The following is a 19496-nucleotide window of genomic DNA, read 5'->3' as shown; positions in this document are numbered from 1 at the left end:
TGCCGTCAGTACCTCAAAATATCTAGAATAAATTAAACATCCATATTCTTCTAGGCAACAGCTTCACTTCTGAAAACGATGGCAGACTATAATATATGATATGAAGGAGTAGGTCTCTCAGAAGGCTGGGCACAGGTGCAGGTTATCCATTAGCTATTGTCAGTACAGGTATATGGAGAAATCAATGACCCAAGGTCAAGTTGGTCAACTATCAATGATTAAAAGAACAAAACAAAAGAAAGTATCAGCACAGTCGACAAAATCCACCCCCCCCCCCACACACACACACACACACACACACACAGCCTACTTTGTCATAATGATGACTGTCAACACACACATATTTGTATATTTATCGTTATTCAAAGGAACATTTGGCCCATGTGTGACATGACGTTGCTTCACGCTGAGGCAGCTGCTCTGCTGCAGACAGACTGCAGCTGGGGACGTCTGCTCTGCTGCAGACAGACTGCAGCTGGGGATGTCTGCTCTGCTGCAGACAGACTGCAGCTGGGGATGTCTGCTCTGCTGCAGACAGACTGCAGCTGGGGACGTCTGCACAGAAACTCACTGCTCTGCTGCAAACAGACTGCAGTTGGGGACGACTGCACAGAAACTCACTGCTCTGCTACAGACAGACTTTTTCATGTCAAGGACCCCCAAATTGACATTAATTAGCCCTGCGGAGTGCGGAACCCCATTTGAAAAGATATGCCGGGGACCCCCATAAGAGAAGATTTGTACAGCTCTAGCAGTGATTCTCAACCCGTTTAATTTCAAGGACCCCCAGTTACGGACTGTTCTGAAGTCTAGGGCCAAAGCATTTCCGGGGGTCCCCACAGCCAAAAACATTGAGAACCCAATACCTCAAGGCGTATGTTGTAGTATACAACATGAACATGCTGTGTACTTGTACAAGGTACTTGTATGTGAATATGCAATGTACTTGATATGTATTGTACTGCCTGGAGAGTAACAGGCTGACTGTCTTGTTAGCCACTGGAGACAGCTCATAGAGCAAGGTCATCTTGCTGTTAGCCGATTGTTATTGTTATGTCTCAGTGGCACGTCATTAGGACACCAGGATCCAGAGCTATATATGATTCTGTAATTTTTGTAAACTGTAAACTGTAAACTTTGTGAACGTTTTAATGTGACCAGTCTCGTGTCATGTTAATCTTCTCCCGGGCCGGCCCGTCTGTCCAAGGAAATAATCAACCGGGTCGTCACACACCAGAACCAGACGAGGGTCCAATACTTAGAACAGTATCATAACAGCGTATGCAGCTGCTTTTTTGTAATACCGGTATGTGGTTTTAAGACTTTTTAAGACTGATTCTGTTTCCTGGTGTATGTGGGTTTTTTTGTATTAATCTTGTTGTACCGTGTGTTTGTCATGTATGTAAAATCATTGCTGTAAACAGGGCGCAATTGATAAAGAGACCTTGGTCTAAATTGGATTGCCCTGAAATAAAGGTTTCAATCAATCATGACTAACTAAAATATAATGTGTGTGTGGAGGGGGGGGGGGGGTGGTAACAATAAATAATGTGGGGGGGGGGGGGGGGGGGGGTAACAATGTGTCTGTAGGAAATCCTGTCATGTCTCACTCCTTTAACAGATGTTATGAATTTCTGATGTAATACACCACCAGATGAACGTCGTTACATTCTCATAAAAATAGCTCATTGCATCATCATTACAGGTTACTGTAACAACTGGTCATGCCTATAAACGACATGCCCAAAATAGTGGCGCATGCAGGGCTTACAGTGGATAACTATGACCGTTTAAACAATAGCCACACACACACACACATTTCCGTAAACAAAACTAATTAACCAAATATCATGGCAAAGTTGTCCTTCCATCACAGCACAGCACACACACACAGCTAACCTGTCGGCAGGTCCCACACATGGCTCCTGTGTTCTTGTACCCGGGTCAACAGACTGATGGATACGGACAGACTGTGGAACAGCTCAGTCAGTGCATCCTGACTTACTCCAATTAACTCCAGAAGTGACATCTTCCTACGTACGTCTCAACATACAGCCTATACGTCTTTAAGCTCTTCCATCGCGAGTCAAAACTAAAAGTGTCTTAAACGAGATACTTTTGCATGACATGTGTGCACGTCGTACGGTATACACACGGTGTGTGTTGCGTGTGTGTGTGCAGTGCACGTGTCAGGAAGACTAATCTAATGTGGCGCACTCCAGCCAAGATAGTCTGTGACTGTGCCTAATTGTCCTCCTCACATAGCCTGTGTGTGCCTGTGCGTGTGTGTGTGTGAGAGAGAGAGAGAGAGAGAGAGAGAGAGAGAGAGAGAGAGAGAGAGAGAGAGATCATTTATCTGGCTTCAAATCCGCTGTGTGAGAGAGGAAGTAATGGGCGTGGTTACAATATAAATCCTTCAGCTAATTATATGATCACACTGTGTGTGTGTGTGTGTGTAGCCAGCAAAAGTGTTTTGTTATCCCCTAAGCTCTCCACCCAATTAACACCTACAATCCTGCAACACACACACACACACACACACACACACACACACACACGGCTTGTATTGAAAACGTAATAATGAGCGACATATGAATGAATGGAGGGTTTGCCAATTCTAGCAATAGGTTGTATTTATGAATGGACACTAGTAGGCAGAGATTTCAGATGGGTTTGTGCCTCCCGGAAGTTGGTCTCTTCCAATCTACAGCTGTAATTTTCACTGGCTTCACTGCTGGCAGAATTAACTTGAAGCTGGGCTGAATGGATGCGTAAACAATGTGGACCGTCTGTCTGACCAACGTCTGACTAATCACAGTTAGTCACAAGATCTCGGACGCATCAAACGCTGAACATTAGTTCTGATATACCGCCCACACATGACGTCACAGCGTATAGTTCTGTACAGGCCCAGCAGTCTGTTCTGTTGGTAGCATGCATTAGGCTTTAGCCGTTCTTAATAAAAATAAATCACACCCGTGTGAACTGAGTGTTGCAACCCCCCCCCCCCCCCCCTCTCTCTCTCTCTCTCTCATTAGCAGCCAAAGTGCAGCACTATCTCTCTCTGTTTCTGGCACAACAGCGCCCCAACTGGTACTAATTGTCATACTGGTGCTCACAGTCACATAGGTGCATGGGTGGGTGGGTTAACGTCACATAGGCGGGTGAACACGGACATTGCTGTTCCTTGGAGTGGTGAAACCACTCAAAAAGCACAGAAAACCACAGCTTCTGTCTTTTATTTGGATTTGAGAGGCAGACAAGTGTTGGCAAAAGTAGGGTCAACTAGAAGAAGTGCCCCTCGGGGCACAGGTCTCCACCAGGATAATAGCGTTTGTGATGTTTGGACAAAATATGTAGGGTGGATATCACACGCCGTGTTAATGTTTTGAGGCATTTTGTTGAAAAGGGACCAATCCTGCAAAGTTTGGAAGGCAATCTTAGCCAATCGGGATGGAATATGGGAAAGCGGACAGATGTCTGTTGATGTCATTACTACGGCGATAGTGTATACCGATTTGCGTGATGTATGGATAAAATCTGTACGAGTAATAGAAATAAATGTGTTTTGCTAGAATCGGCCTCATGGTGGCGCTATAACAAGCCATTGTGTAAAAGTTGGGGCAGAGGTTCGTCGTTGGCATCCAGGGAGTGTGTGCACAGTTTGGCATCGACCGGGCCACCAGCGCCAGGGATTACCTGTACACAGACGGACGGACACACTGTCACGTGGACTGCAGTCACATGTGTGTTTATTATTTGTTATGATTAGTTTTGTGTTATGGGTGGTATGATGTGGTAGTATAAATATATATATATATATATTTATTGGTTAATAGTATGTATATATTTATATGAGGTAACTGGTGGTATTGTTGTGGTATATTATATATATAGACCTATCTGTGATATCTCTTAGGATATATACTTATAAATACATCTACGTAGACTTGTTATGAACCATATATTGGAATAGAGAGCGCTGTCTATTATATATGTGTTCTTCTCCACTCCAGGTTGGATTGACTGTGTTTACCTTGTCAGTGACATCAACGAGGGGCCGGCTCTAGTCAGGCGTCTGATCAACGCCTGCCTCCCTTATTGGTTGCCGGTCACGTGTCACCCAGTGAACATGGGCGCACCGTTACCTACTTAGTCAGTCTGTGCCTGATAGCTCGTCGGGGGGGAACATCACTATGGTCTTCCTCCGACCCGCTACTCCGTGTGACTAACAACTGTGAAAACTACCTTATATTGTTTAACCCATTTGTTCCGAACGCCCTTCGGAAAGGCGTTGTTTCTTTATTGTATTTTCTTTTGTTTGATTAAGAGCCATTATAGTAAATATTCTATATTCTGCGGTTTATTATATACACTATTATAATAAAACCTCGCATTTGATCATGGTTTCCTGATCCTCCTTCCTATGTTGCCTACTCATCTTACGCCTAGACATATGAGTTGTAACACACACACACACGCGCATGCACGCACGCACGCGCGCACACACACACACACACACACGGACGGACGGAGTGCAAAACATACTCTCTCTTCGGCCTGGTGGAGACAAAGTTATTTTTTTCTTCTTCTTCGTTTATGTTAGTGCTTTTCCTGGGCTCAGTATGCTTCAAAATCTCCCTCTCTCTACAGAATATCACATTACCGTGCAGGACTCCCAGTATTTATTGTCATCGTCACACACCCACTCAAGCATTCCCTATTTTAACTTCAAAAGGCAATGAAAGCAGTCATGCACTTTTCATTATATCAAATTCCCTCCAATTAGATTCATTAATCCATCAAATGGAAGGGGCAGGAGTCAAAGCCTCATAGAATAGGAGGATAGCCAGCCAGGAAGAACTATCGTGACTGCTCTGAACTGGTACCAATACCAATTAATGACACAGGAAACTCTTAATGAGCGCTCATTTATCCCAGTCATTAAAGTAGGAGAGCTCATTTCTCAGTAAACATCACATGGCATTAGTGTTGACATCACGCTGAAACCTGGATTAATTTGATTCGTCTGTCAACAAGACAGAAGACAATCTTATCCGTGAGATTACAGATTTTCTAGTTACTAGTTCACAGAAAAAATGATGTGGATGATAAGGAGTAGGTACTATGAGGAAGCATTTGGCCTTAAGACCCTGCAGGTATAGCACTCATTTAGCAAGCTGGAGCTGTTGACCATTCGATTGTACATTCAGCAAACAAGCCCTTAAGGTGGTTGCACAATGCACACTGGACGCGTTTTTCGAAAACCCAATGGAGAAACGCCGCTAAAAATCTGAAAACACTCTCTGTGTGCAGGGACCTTTACTGGTAAAGGATGACACAGATTGACATTATAGCCGTCTGCTCTATCTCTAACTTTAAATTTCTTCCATCACTAAATAGATAATGTAAGATGCCAGCACTTTCTGGGGAAGTCAAATTCCCTACATCGAGGCACTATTTAAAATATGGCAAACTATAGCCGATCTTAGGCGCGATTCATACTCCTATTTTAGAGCCGAATAAAAGTCGGTTCGGCTCTGTGCCTACAATGTGACGTCATTTGACGTTCATGGGGGGCGGGTACCGTCTTAAAGTCGTCTCTTCGGTTCTGACGAGCCGAAATCATTTCAGCACTACAGCGGTAAAATAGGAGTATGAATAGGCCCTATAAGACCCAAGCTCACAATGTGTTGTGTGTGCTTATATGGTCTATTTCTTTTGGCTACTTTTGTGTTACATTATAGTATGACAAAGTTGGACATTAATTTACAAAACAAAAAAAACATAAAACGACAAATTACGTTTCTGCCCAACAGCGATGTAATATAATATATGTAATATAATATAATAGAGGTTCTGTAAGAGGCTCCCCACTCCCAGAATTAAATTAAAACCTAAAACTCAAAAGGTTTTGCAGTGAATGTAGTGCCAGTATTGTTCCTGGAATCCAAAATCAACTTAAAGCTTATTTGCTCAGGTGCCCTGGTGGCTCAACCAGTTGAACAACAAGATTGTGATGCTCTAAAGAGGTCAGTGGTTTTCAACCCTTTTCATATCAACGCCCATTATCTTATTCGGCATTTGAGCCACGGACCACCATTTGATGACATTTAGCCTCTCTAAGAATATTGTGTTATTGTTGGATGCGTTTTTTTTGTCCACAATTCCATTCTGTATTGATGTTGGTAACATTAGGAGAGATAACAAGCAAGCGTCGATCGAAATAGACTTCCTGTAAATTAATTAAGTAATGCAGTTTAACAATTTAACTCTTGAGAGCGAAAAAAATTACAATCCATCAAATTCGGGTTACCAGCTCTCCATTTAGCTGGGGACCACCTGGAACGCCCTCAAGGACCACTGGTGGTCCCGGACCACTGGTTGAAAACCACTGCTCTAGGTTCTAATTTACACCCCCCTTCCCCCACAAAATTTGCATACAGAAAATCCTGAGTAAATTTAAGTGGCATCATGCTCCTGTCTTGAATATTCTATGCCAGTGGTTCTCAAAGTGCGGTCCGGGGACCCCCAGGGGTCCTTTCGGGAGTTCCAGGATGTCCCCAGATAAAGATCATTTGGAACCAAATGGACCCTTATGGATCTGTAACTCACTCCGAGTTAAATTAACATTGATTTTACAATATAAATTGGGGGTCTCAGAGATAGAAATGCCATTAAATGGGAGGCCGTAGACTAATGCATGAAAAACTGGAGGTCCTTGAAATTAAACGGGTTGAGAATCACTGCTAAAGCCGTAAAAATCTTCTTTTATGGGGCTCCCTGGCATTACCTTTTCAAATGGGGGTCCGCGGGGCTAATTAGTGTCCATTTGGGGGTCCTTTTGGGAACCACTGATTTATATAGGACGAACACATTGTGGTGGTCCGTCCTTAATGCACTATAATGTGACTCAGTGACTGTATGCAAAAAAACTGTAGACGCAAAAACTGTAGACACAGGCCTAATCAGGACGTGATGGGGTCACTATGGGCTTATGGCCAGTTTGAGTCTCTACCTCATATTTGCAGTTTCTCACATTCTCTATTCCGGGCATGGCATATAATAGGTGAACCGTGAACAGTCAACGAAAATAGGCGAACATTTTCCCAAGAGATTTGGTGTAAAGGGACAGCGTCTGCTAAATGTCTAAATTGTAAATTGTAAAAGAGGGGACCCCGGTCAACAAAGTATATACGGGTTTAACTGTTTAAATCTAGCACATCCATTAAAGGTGCTGTGTAAACTTTGATTGCGTTTTCTTAGATCATCTCTTGATTGGTTTACACGAAGCAAAATGTTCAAGAATGAGGTTCGTTGTGTTTGAGATTTTATCGCTCGTAAAAGTAAAATCTAATCTAATCTAATGTTCCCAGCATGTGTTTGCCTACTTTTTGGGTGAGCCCAAATTCTGTACAACATTTTCTTGTAACAAGAAACAAGAAAATCATTATTTAAAAACCCTATCAATTAGAGATGACTGGTTATCTGCTTTTACATTTTAAGATTAGACTCTTATCCAATGACTGAAGAAGCTTCAATTCCCAATATGCCTCCGTGCTTCAAGAGAAAGTGAGGGGCAGCACAGACAATGCCATGCTCCTATCATTTGGGCGGGAAGCCCTTTTGGTGTTTTAAACATTATGTTATACTTTAGCTATTGAAAAATTGCTGATCTACAAGCTCATAGCGCGGCCCGGAGTGGCACTGAGCACCACTGATATAGAAACATGAGGTTTTTCAGATGTTTTTTTTTTTTTTCGACGTCAGGCCTAAATGGGTTAAAACCATATACAGCAACAGCTCACAGGCTGTACTGTACCAGTAAGTCAATACACAGGGTCAAGTTCAGTTCACATGGGCCACCTGAGTGGCCTGTCTGGCCACCCTAGGCTGCCACTCTATAACATGCACTCGTGCAATGGACATCGCATGGGGTGCTCTCTTCGTTCGAGTATTCAAAGCACTCGGAATGTCTCTGTTCGAAAATTCAGAGCAAATCATATTTGTATTGTGCCACTCAGGTGTGTTCATGGTATGTCCAATTATATTTGAACGCAAACTTTAACCAAAGGCAAGACACGATATGGATAGTGGACACAAAAATGTAAAAAGAAATGCCATATTACGTTTACAAATGCTATATAAAAATGCTATTCCAACCCATGTCTGTGTATGCATGTGTGCCACTTATGAGTATGGACCAAGTGAGGTCAGGTCAAAAGGTCTGGACACGCCACTGCAAGTTCTTTGGCTCTGGCTCCTTAATGACACCACAGATTTGTAAACCCGATCCGTTCTTAAAAGCAGTGAGCAGGCGCGCATCTCCAACAATTAGCAGGAAAAGACAAAGCCAAAGTGTCAGTCCAAGTCATGAAAGCTGGCTGCGCACAACAAAACGACTCCAGTGTCAAAGAGTAACGCCTCGTAGTTATCATTAGCCTAATAGCCAGCCAGGCAGACTCTCTGTCTAGCCAGCCATCACTTCACTTCAATTACCGCTGTTCTCCTGCCAGCACCTCGGAACCAACAACGAACACATTCCACATTAGACAGTCACATTAGATAGACCTATCATCCTCTCACCGACAAAAACAGCATTCCTGTTGCTAACTGTGGCACTACACACACACACACACACACACACGCACGCACACACACACACACACACAGGCGCACGCACGCACGCACTCTGTCAATTGTGCCACCTTTGGTAAATAAGGATATGGTCGATTTACCGATCACTGCAGCAACCGGCCTCTAAACAGCCGCTGACCTGAGTGAGGGCACAGGACACATTGCTAACATCAAACAAAGTGAGACAAGTGTCCTAACTCCCAACGAGTCCTGCCAGCAAACAGAAACTGAGACAAAAAGGGACACACAGAGAGGGACGGCTGGCTCCCTACCGGTGACGGAGGCCTCCACCATTGTCGTCTCCACCTCCTCCTCCATCACCTCATCCTCCATGTCCTCCTCCTCCTCCTCCTCCTCCATGTTCTTCTCCTCCTCCTCCTCCACCTCCTCGTCGTCCTCCTTCGTTGTCGCCATCACCTTGTCGTCGTCCTCCTCCTCCTCCTCCTCCTCCTCCTCCTCCTCCTCCTCCTCCTCCTCCTCCTCCTCCTCCTCCTGGTGCACCGACAGGCTCACTCCCATGTCGGTGGTCCTGGGTTCACCGGGTCTCTCCCCCCCGTCCCGGGGACAGGACGCACGCTATGCAGAACTTTCCCACCGTATTACTTCCTCTTCTTCTTCACATCCACCTCAACACTACAGCTGAAACAGACACTAGAATAAAAACACTAAATAAAAACTACATATTACAGGCAGGAAGAATAGTAAAGAAATACAATAATGGAATTAACAGAAAACTAAATTTGGAAATAATTTAGATATAAACTGACTAAAATAAAAACTGTGTAAAGTTTTAAGCCAAGTTCAAACACTCATTCTACCCACATTTCAGATACTAAGAAAGGAAGAAATAGATACTAAACCTAAACCATTGAAACTAGCACCAGCTAGAGGTATGTGTAACGCAGATCCAAGTGACCGGAAGAATCTCAACAAACACGACAACGACACGGCAGAGACAGGGAGCAGTGAGAGAGAGAGAGAGAGAGAGAGAGCGAGAGAGAGATGCACTGTCCATCTGCTCCAGTCAGCAACTAGAGCTGAGAGGGAAGGAAGGACAGGAGACATGCACACACTGACACACACACAGACACGTGCACAATGCACATGAACACCGGCCCAGTACTGAAGACAATTGCACAACACACACACACACACACACACACACACACACACACACACTTTGCAGAACTTGTGCTTCTGCACACCACACACACACACATCCTCTTTGTTAAGATTACGACCAATACAACATTTCCTCATCTCGTAGCCTATATGAAAAGTCTGAAATTAAGTGAGATTGTTGTGGGTTCAAGTCTGCCTCCATTACCATTTTTTACATCAACTTCCAATCTATTTCACCCTCTCTTTGCTCACTACTACCCCCATAAAGTCTGTCTTTAAAATGAGTCAAACAGAGTGAGAGTTGTTGTGCGGCACAGCTCCAAAGCCTCCAAAATGACCTAACCAGGGGAGTCAGACAGGGAACTCAAGACAGACAGGTCAACAACACATTGACTCAATAAACTCTTATATAACGTACTGTACAGTCTGCTAAGCTAATTTGTTGCAGTTAGCACAAACGCACTCACAGGATGCACACACACGCACACCTGACTCCCGGTAGAACAATCAAAGCTAATTTGTTCCGCTTACTGTCGCAAACAGAGGCGCCTTTCACTGACCTGACATTCTGACAATAGAGAGCCATGCAGTTAGTCCATTTAGACCTGAGGCCTAAAACAAATAGTAGTTTTCTATGTCAATGGTTCTCAAACTATTGTCAAGGACCCCAGGATTACCTGTATTTGGCTGCGGACCCCCATCTGAAAATATGTTGTTCTAGGGACCCACCCCCCCAGAACTTAGCAAAGATTTGAGTTAAAAACGTTCTGAAAGAATATATATATTCAAAGATTTGAGACCAACATTTTCACTATTTTTCAAAAATAGCAGATCGACAAGCTCATAGCTCGGCACTCGTTGCCGCGCTACGAGCTTGTAGATCTGCTATTTTTCAATAGCTAAAGTATAACATAATGCTTTAGTTTAAAACACCAAACGGGGGTTACTCCCGTCCTGAACGGGTTAGTCATATGGACAGAGGTCTTGTGACGTGCTTGTACACCAGGCCAAATAAAGCCCCGCAGGAGCCCTGCATGTCCCGCCGCAGCCATATGTACTACAATGTGACACTTCTTCTTCCTTCTTCGTTGACACCAACGTCCCGTGCCACAAATAGCAGATCTATACGCTCACAAAGTGTTGCGGATGCAACATGCGCCCGAGTCATTTTCAGACACCGTGTGGTATGGCAGAAGAAGAGCATGACTCGGCCACAACAGCCTCGCTCATTGTGAAAGCAAGCATGCGAGGGGATGTCCAGTCCACAGTTTGTACATTTTAAAAGAAGAGAACACAGCGAGGGGACGGGCCTTGGAGGTATTAAAGAAGTGGATGCTGTGGTCTATGGCACGACGAAACAGCACACAACGCGTTATAAAGACGCCTAATTAAACAACGGTTGTGTGTGTGCGTGCCTGTGCAGGTCAGTGCAGGTCAAAGGCTACTGCACAGTCTCAGTGACTCAGTGACCCTATTATGTTAAGTAAAACAGTATTTACTAGAGCAGTCGTTCTGCCTGCTCTCAACCTGTGGGTCGGGAAACCCACAAGATCTTTTTTTTTTGTTTTGGGAGGGGGGGGGGGGGCAGATGACATTGAAGTGACAATTTAAGTACTGGGGAGTCTCCAGTTCAAATATGATTATTCTGGCGGGTCCCCAGTTCAAATATGATTATTTTGGGGGGGGTCGCAAGCCTGAAAAGATTGAGAACCACTGAGATCACAACGCAGGGCCTTGAGGTCTGCCGAGTACTCATTAATATTTATTGGCATAATTGGATAGCAAGAACCCTCAATTACATGTACTGTATATTGTGAGGCTTTGATTTTTCAGGGAAAGGAGATCACACACACAAACACACAATGACACACACACACACACACCCCCACCCACCCTTGGGGAGGGAATGTCCGCAATACAGAGTGTTTCAGAATAGTCTTTCAGCATTAGAACATTGCTTGAAGGCTAGCATTTTATTCTGAATCTTTCCCACTAACAGTGGACATAAAGGTCAGGACCCCATATTATGCTACGTACCTGATAACACAACATATACCTAATTGTTCTCCATACAGCCATCAAAGAAGCTCGATTCATACTTCATTCATGCTCATTTTCTCAAGTGCTGACTTCCTAAGAATCTGCTATGGAAACGGTACCGTCGCGGAGCTGCAATCACTGCAGAGGGTGGTGAAAACTGCACAGTGTATTACAGGCTCTTCACTGCCAACAATTGAGTCCATTTACAAACAACGCTGCCGGTCTAAGGCCCCTAAGCATCATTAAGGATGTCTAGTCTCACCCCAACAACAGACAGTTCCACCCCTCCAATTCACAAAGGCTACAGATGCCTCAAGACTTCCACCATATGATCATTGATCAATGTTTGCCTGTTATCTCTCCTATGATACCACATCAATACAGGATTAAATTTAGCCCTACAAGTCAGAGCTGACCCAGGGGGTTCCGAGAGGGGCTAGATGAAATTGTGGACAAAATCTTATCCAACGAGAACAAAATATTCTTTAGTTTGGGGGGGTCTGAGAGACTAAATGTCATCAAATGGTGGTCCTTGGCTCAAATGGGTCTGAGAGGCTAAATGTCATCAAATGGTGGTCCGTGGCTCAAATGGGCCTTGAAATGAAAAGGGTTGAAAACCACTGCCCCAAACCCTAAATGTCTGGATTTATTAAGGGAGAAAGGTTCAGTTGAACTGCAGCGACACCGTGTGGAAAAACAAATTGTACTGTGACAAGCTAAAAACAGAAGTTGACTTCAGGTTGAGCGAAGGGAACACACACACACACACACACACACACACACAAACACAGTACAAAAAGTAGCCGACTATGAAAGTACAAAACCAGCGACTATATATAATACTCGGACAACAACTTCGAGAAGACGTGTTGTAGTCACTGTCTGTCACTGTAGGCCTATTTGTATTTATATCTTAGTCAAATTAAGTCAAAGTGCAACAGAGAACAGAAGCAGAGCCACGTTTAGTAGCCCTGTACACGCCAGTAAAGTAGCCTAACGTTATATGACCCTGAACATTGCATGCAAGCAATGCGGGGAACAACGAGGAATGTATTAAAACGTATTAATAAAACCTTTAGTCATACCTGCGTACTTATTTTCCCCGTGATGAATAGCTCCTCTCTCGCATGACAACAAATCAGCTGTTCACTGGGTTCACGTGCGTTCCCTTTCGTCTGTCTGTCTTCCGAACCTCAAAGTGAGTGACGCAGTCAGCAAGCAAATGGCTGGGAGATGCTCAACGGGGGGTATTTCCAGGCTGAAAATTCCATCTCAATTCTATTATACACTTTGGTTTAAAGCACTGGTTCCCAAAGTGGGCTCCGGGGTGTTTTGATTTTCATGCCCACTAATTTGCTGGCATTTTTTTTTAATTCAAAATGATATTTTATTTATAATTTGAATTGTGTCATAGAATGAGCACATCTGTAGATTAAATGTAAATGCTATTGCATTTTAGATTTATTTTTGTCCCAAGAAATGCGTTAAGGATCTGAAAATGAAAAAGCATTTATCTTATTTCAATTGACTTTTCGTATTTGCCATTTAATTTGAATTTCTGGGGACCCCCAGGGGTCCTTGAAGGAGTTGCCAGGGGATCCCCTGCTAGTTTTCTTTTTTCTTTTTTTAAGTTAATAATATAAATAACATCAGATGGTACATTTCTCATGTGAAATTGCTGCAAAGGCCCCCAAAATGTCCCCCAAGGGCCCCCAAAATTCTGGCGCGCGCTATGCGCGCGCACAGTGTGGCCTGCCAGGGCGTATAACTCCCGGCCTGATTTGGAGTTCCACTCCGGGCCTGCACTCTGCACCCCATTATTGGTTGGTTGGAAGGGGATCTTATTTGTATAAGCTTGGCTTGACCATACTAAACGGGCATAGAGCCCCGCTCTCCGATGGACGCCGCGCATGGGACCGGACCTCGGTCTTATTCAAAAAAATATTTGTGGACCTTCATAATTTCTAGTTGAGGACCCCTGGTGTACACTATTTCACAATATAACTTGGGGTCCCAGAGATAAAAATGCCATTGAATGGGGGCCCGTAGACAAAAGGTCAAACTAGGGGTCTTTGAAATTTAAATGGTTGCAAGAATCACTGAGCTGTAAAAGTCTTCTCTAATGGGGGGTCCCTGGCATATATTTTTCAAATGGGGGTCCGCAATGTCAATTGGCATGAAAAAGTTTGGGAATCACTGCTTTAAAGTGTTTTTGTTTTGTTTTGTTTGTTAAACCAACCTAGGTGTTTTAATTGTTGCAATTAAACACCTAGCTAGTGTGTGTGCCTTATTTTTGCTTACAAGTAAGACAATTATATTAGTTTTATAGTAATAAATGTATTAATTTATTAGTCATTTATTTTCTCAGACATATGGCATTCTTCATAAATCATTGCTTTTCTAATGTGGACGCATTAAACAAAAGTATCTATTCCCAAACTAACAGTTGGTTTTGGGCCTGGGCTGGTCGGTCGGTCACGTGCTCATCATAATCCTCAACTATAGCTACCTTGGCTTTATCAAGCTTTTCTAAATATTTTTTAAAAAGCACACTATATAAAATGACTAAACACATGTCACGTTATATATTATATAAAATAGTACTATTGTGCATAGGCCTAACTAAATGTATGTGATGACAGTATAGCCTAGATTATATAGTCTCCTATATTGCTGTCCTTGAGTTGTGACTGACTGAATAATTAGTTCTACAAAGCCAACAGTCATTTTGGCCTACGAGATGGGAAATCAATGCAAAATGCAAAGCATACCATTTATTACCATAGCTTTGGGGTGATTGCAGGGGTTTCGTTCCACTCTGCCGCACAACCAACCCCTCAATAAATTAGCATGAGTAGTAGTAATATATAATGTTAATATATTACCATTACTATTTAATATAAAAGGAAGAATTAAGCTGCAACCAGCGAATAGTGAACGTAACCTCAAAAGTCATTGGGAAGAAACAGAAACAATGAAGTTGTATCTACAAGGAAGTAATTCGGAAAAAAGCTGTCAAGACAGCAAACGACCCCTATCATCCACTCTGCAGGGAGTTCCAACTACTTCCCTCTGGTAGACGGTAAAAAGTACCAAAAGCTAACCTTAAAATCTTTAAAAATGCATTCCTAATGCCATTAAGGCACTAAATGATACCATGTCTCGTTAAAGACCAATAAATTAAACTAACCAGGGGAACCCACATCCATTCTTGTACCTGGGCCCCTGTTGGTAGCTCGATCTTCTAATCTAAACTAAATGTGTGTACTTTGAGATAAGGAACAGTTTACTGGATTTAATGCGATCAGAAACACACACCCCTAAAAAGGGAATTGTAAAACACTGTAAAAATGTAGGAAAAACACAGTAGTACATACAACACATTCAATGTGCTTGTCTCAATGATGGATGACAACTCGTTGAAAAAACAAAACCAACAACTTTATTACATGTCACATCTTACAAAATCAAGCAAGTTGCTCAAATTAATAATTGTCTGGGAGAAGACAAGGAAAAAAATGTTTACAAAACATTATTCAGGTACGAAGATCAGGTAGCCTATGTGATGTTTGAACGCAGAATGTGTGTATGGGACCCCCTTCCTGGGTGTGTGGCTGGCGGCGTGCCATGGATGGTTATTTCCGAAAGCGTGTGTGTGTTCGTTCAGAAGGGCCTCATGCGTGCGTTGATGGGCGGAGCCCGGTTGGGCGGCGTGATGGCTATGTCTAGATAATCTCCTATCTGGAAACGCTGAGAATTAAGCGTCATGGCGTCGTCCGTTCCCTTCCGTCCGGACAAAGTACTGCCGATGTCTTTGACTCTAGGGAAGGGAACACATGTTTTAAAGAAGGTATTTGTGTAAGTACAGAAGCCAAATAAAAGCTAAATACACACATCCTCCAAAAGACAACATATTATAACCACGAAACAGAACAGAGACAGGGGGTTGTGCATCAAACATGGTCGGCAGCAGACACAGCGCTCCCAAAAAAATCTATCTTAAGGACTATATGAGGTTGTCTTGCAACCTGCTTTTGGGTAACAACTAAAGCCCACCACACACCGGCTGCCTCCATTATTTTCAATGAACCTATCGCACACCGGCTGCGTCTGACGCGCGCTGGCGCGCGGTCACGCCTCACCTGCCGCGCCGATGCACCGCTGTTCTATTTTCCAGGCGTTGCCGCGCGGCCTCCACCCGGCTATCCGTGGGCGTGGCAATGGAATAGTCAACTAAACTCCCCAGCCGCGTGGTAGCGCGCCGCGTCCTGTTGGTGTTGCCGTGCAGCTATGGCGCGCGGCAATACTGTACCGCGGCGGTCGCAGACGGTGTGTGTCGGGCTTCACAAACCACTGATTGAGAAGCAAAGCTCTACCATCCAAAACCATCCTTACACAGCAGGCACGTGCAGATGGGGTGGGGGGTGGCTTTTGGGGCTTGAGTGTCCCCCCAGGATAAAATGACTGAGGGCAGTTGAAAATGGCGAGGGGTGTTCTGTTTCCTTTTTCCATTTTTTCCTTTTTATGGTTATTGTTTCATTGTTCTAGCTGTCCCTGTGTATGGCCACAAATGTGCATTGGTGATTTACTGTCTGTTTTGTTAGAAAATAGAAAATGAATAAAGAATTGATCAAAAAAATGGGGGGAACATCTCATTTTTATATAGTAAAACAATAATGTACAAACTAAAACTGAAGGGGCAGATTTAGCAAATGAGGGTGCCAGGCCCCCTCTGGCCACAGAGGCCGAAACGTTGAGTTTTTTCCGCCTTAGTAATTAAGGTTTTTGGGGAGCTTACAAAACGGTGTGCAGACTTCTTTCTTTTGCAGTTTGTTCTATCTGTTCTAATTAGCTTGGGATGTGACCTGACCACATCCAATGTAGGCCCCACTACATTTCTGATGTGAAATCGCACAAGGGACGGGACAACCCAAAAATCGGCGCTCTCACAAATGTGCCCTTTTCTTGGGTTTGGGCCCCTGCCCCCTCAGTGCTCTCTGCACAACCCTGGTACACAGCTGACCATGGTTGAAATGCTGCAGCAGACCCACGGTATGATTAAGGGGGTGCACGGACCACAGTTTGGGAACCACTGCTCTACCTGATCTTGAGGCCTACAAAAACGGGTACTAGTCAACTAGTACCAACGAGGTAAACTAGTGGATTTACTAGTCGACTAGTAAATCCAAAGCCCTAATTGGCAGGCAAGTATAAAGTCCGACCTTCTGGGGCTAAAGATGAAACATTATTATTGAGCTTGTCCCAAGTACCTGTACACCGGCCCAGGCCGTAGCGTAACGGTCTGGGCACCGGACTGGTGATCCAGTCGCGGTGTGCCGCGGGTTCGACTCCCGAACCCGACACGGCCTTTACCGCATGTCATCCCCCCATCTCTCTCCCGTTTCCTGTCAGCCTACTATCTGTCCCTTAAAAAATCAATAAAAGGCGTAAGCCGCAAAAAAATATCTAAAAAAAAAAAAAAAGTACCTGTACACCTGTCGCTTGAGATCAGGGTAGACGATGGCAAAGCTAAAATGGGTTCCTTTTTTCCTGGCCTCGGGATACACCTCCTTCACTAAGCTGGTTAGCTCCTTCAGAGTGGCGTCCATCCTGGAACGAACACAAACCCAAAACATTAACACCATCTCTACACCCTTTCCTTCAATCCCTCTCACTCTTGATTTTTTTTCCGATACCAACACCGATACCAGTGTCGGAAAAGCTGACGATACTGCTTAGAATGCTGGTATCGGCGAGTGTGACAGTCGATGCCATTTATGACAGGATATTTCATTTACAGTAATCAATTATTTTGTATTTTATTGCACGACTGTTTCATACTCTTACTGTACCATTTACAGCATTCTTATACAAACTTGTAACTGCACTTTAAACAATTGTTGGAATGGAATTTTGATTTATTCCTAGATCAGTGGTTCTCAAACATTTTAATTTCAAGGATCCCCATAACCGAGTGTACAAATGGACCCAGATGGTCCACATTCTCAGACCCGTAGGGTCCATTTAGAACCCCCTCAGGAAATCCAGATAGTATTACCAGATCACGTTGAATGCAAGCTCTGCCGACAGCTGTTTGCTTAACGATTTTGACTGCTACGGCGATTGCGTCACAGCAGCTGTACTTCCGCCTAGCGGAACCGTCGAAATATAACCGTTGAAATATAGGAGATCTACAAGCTGGGGTCGGCGGCCAATTACATATATTTTTGCGGGTCCTTGACATGAAAATGTTTGAGAACGACATGACAGAAAAAAATTTATTATTCTGAAAACTGTCTTAAAAGGCTGATTTAGAAGGCATTTGTAGAATCGGCCTCAGGTCTAAATGGGTTAAAGTCCCTAGTGTCTAGTATGAACTAAGCTCACTACTGCAAAGACATGCAGCAGTGGTGTCATACGTTTACTGAACTCACCATGTGTATATCTGTAGCTCACTCGAGGGAACATTCCCCCTGGCGAATTCATCCACTCTGTGGTGTCTGCCGCTGTTGGTGGTGAACACCCGCAGTAGGAGTGGGCATGTCTGGAGAAACAAACGATACAATCACAGAATGAGGAGAACCAATGGAACAGATAATGATTAGTTCTTATTTTATTTTTTCCTCCAGACTGTTTTCCAACTGTCCTTGGGATTGTGTATGGGGGGAGGGTGGGAATAGGGGATTGAGTTTTATTTTTTTATATTTTATCACGTCAGGTTTATTTACCTCTGAGTCACTGATGATACTTAGAGCGGTCTAACCTATTCCTTATATGTAACTGACTACACTTGACCACTGAAGGCTGTACTTCTTATGAAAAAAAAAATCTTATGTTTTGTTTTTATTTTCTGAATCTGTCATCTGTCGTCCACAGTAACAGTCTTTGTATCGAGTTGTGCTTTCATGTGAAATGTACCCATTCTGCAAACTGTTAATAAATACTTGAATCAATCAAACATGTAGCTTCTCAGTTCTCACATATGAATTTAGTTACCAACTACATCATGACCGCTCGAAAGGCCACTTTAGCTCTGTATATATTTCATATATTTTCTAAATTATTTTCGTCATACAATGAAAAGTTTATTTTTTTTAAATGTCTACAATTGAACACCAGGTTGTAACTTTGGTTAAATGGCCCCAATAGAGCACCGAAGTCCTGACGTAACTCGCTCATCCCTTCGATTCCCCTGGTTCGCGGAAGTAATTTCACTATGGAGAATAACATGGGGTGATCTTAATGTCGTCTACTATAAGCGTTGTGGTCCAAAAATAAACAAGCTGTCTCTGCGTTATTGTCAGGGAGGTGTCTCTGTATCGTTTGCGACAGTCAGTCACTCATATATGATACAGTCTGCTTCTAGCGAAAATCTAACTAATTCAGCAGCAGAAACATTAGCGTTTTCTCTCAGTCAGTTGATTCTTCATATCCATATGAGTGAAGCGGCCGGGGTGACATGTTTTTTTTTAACACAGTTGTTATATGAGGCGATCTAAAATCGCCTCAATGGGGATTACAATGCAACTAAAAAAATACATGAACCTGGGGACAGACGCCCTCTACTGAAAGTGACTTCAGACTTCGGTGCTCTATAGAATACTTGTTTCCATCATTCACCACCTGTAAGACTGTGTTAAGAAGACCTGTGTTTACTTTATATTAAGACTTAATAGCCAGTAGTAGTAGCCTGGGAC

At 43.5% G+C, this 19496-nt stretch overlaps 2 protein-coding genes across 3 annotated transcripts in view; both read right to left on the bottom strand.

Moving 5' to 3' along the window:
* LOC310854236 (guanine nucleotide exchange factor DBS-like) overlaps positions 1 to 2267 on the bottom strand; it is an 84655-nt gene extending 82388 nt beyond the window's left edge. The window contains exon 1 of one of the 2 annotated variants that reach the window (XM_083758800.1): positions 1900 to 2267. In XM_083758800.1, coding sequence (XP_083614926.1) covers positions 1900 to 2029 — 130 coding nt within the window. In that variant the 5' untranslated portion in view covers positions 2030 to 2267. The remainder of the gene's footprint in view (positions 1 to 1899) is intronic. The other variant, XM_083758802.1, reaches the window with a different exon arrangement.
* A 12951-nt stretch (positions 2268 to 15218) lies between these two features.
* Positions 15219 to 19496, bottom strand: part of LOC310853837 (histone deacetylase complex subunit SAP18) — a 5216-nt gene continuing 938 nt past the window's right edge. The window contains exons 2-4 of the mRNA XM_083758313.1: positions 18234 to 18343; positions 17287 to 17409; positions 15219 to 15619 (exon numbers count right to left, since the gene is read on the bottom strand). Coding sequence (XP_083614439.1) covers positions 15463 to 15619; positions 17287 to 17409; positions 18234 to 18343 — 390 coding nt within the window. The 3' untranslated portion in view covers positions 15219 to 15462. The remainder of the gene's footprint in view (positions 15620 to 17286; positions 17410 to 18233; positions 18344 to 19496) is intronic.

The sequence above is a fragment of the Protomyctophum parallelum genome, assembly GCF_964188405.1.
Source record: "Protomyctophum parallelum genome assembly, chromosome: 23".
Taxonomy (NCBI): domain Eukaryota; kingdom Metazoa; phylum Chordata; class Actinopteri; order Myctophiformes; family Myctophidae; genus Protomyctophum; species Protomyctophum parallelum.
This window is presented reverse-complemented; position numbering and strand designations above follow the sequence as displayed.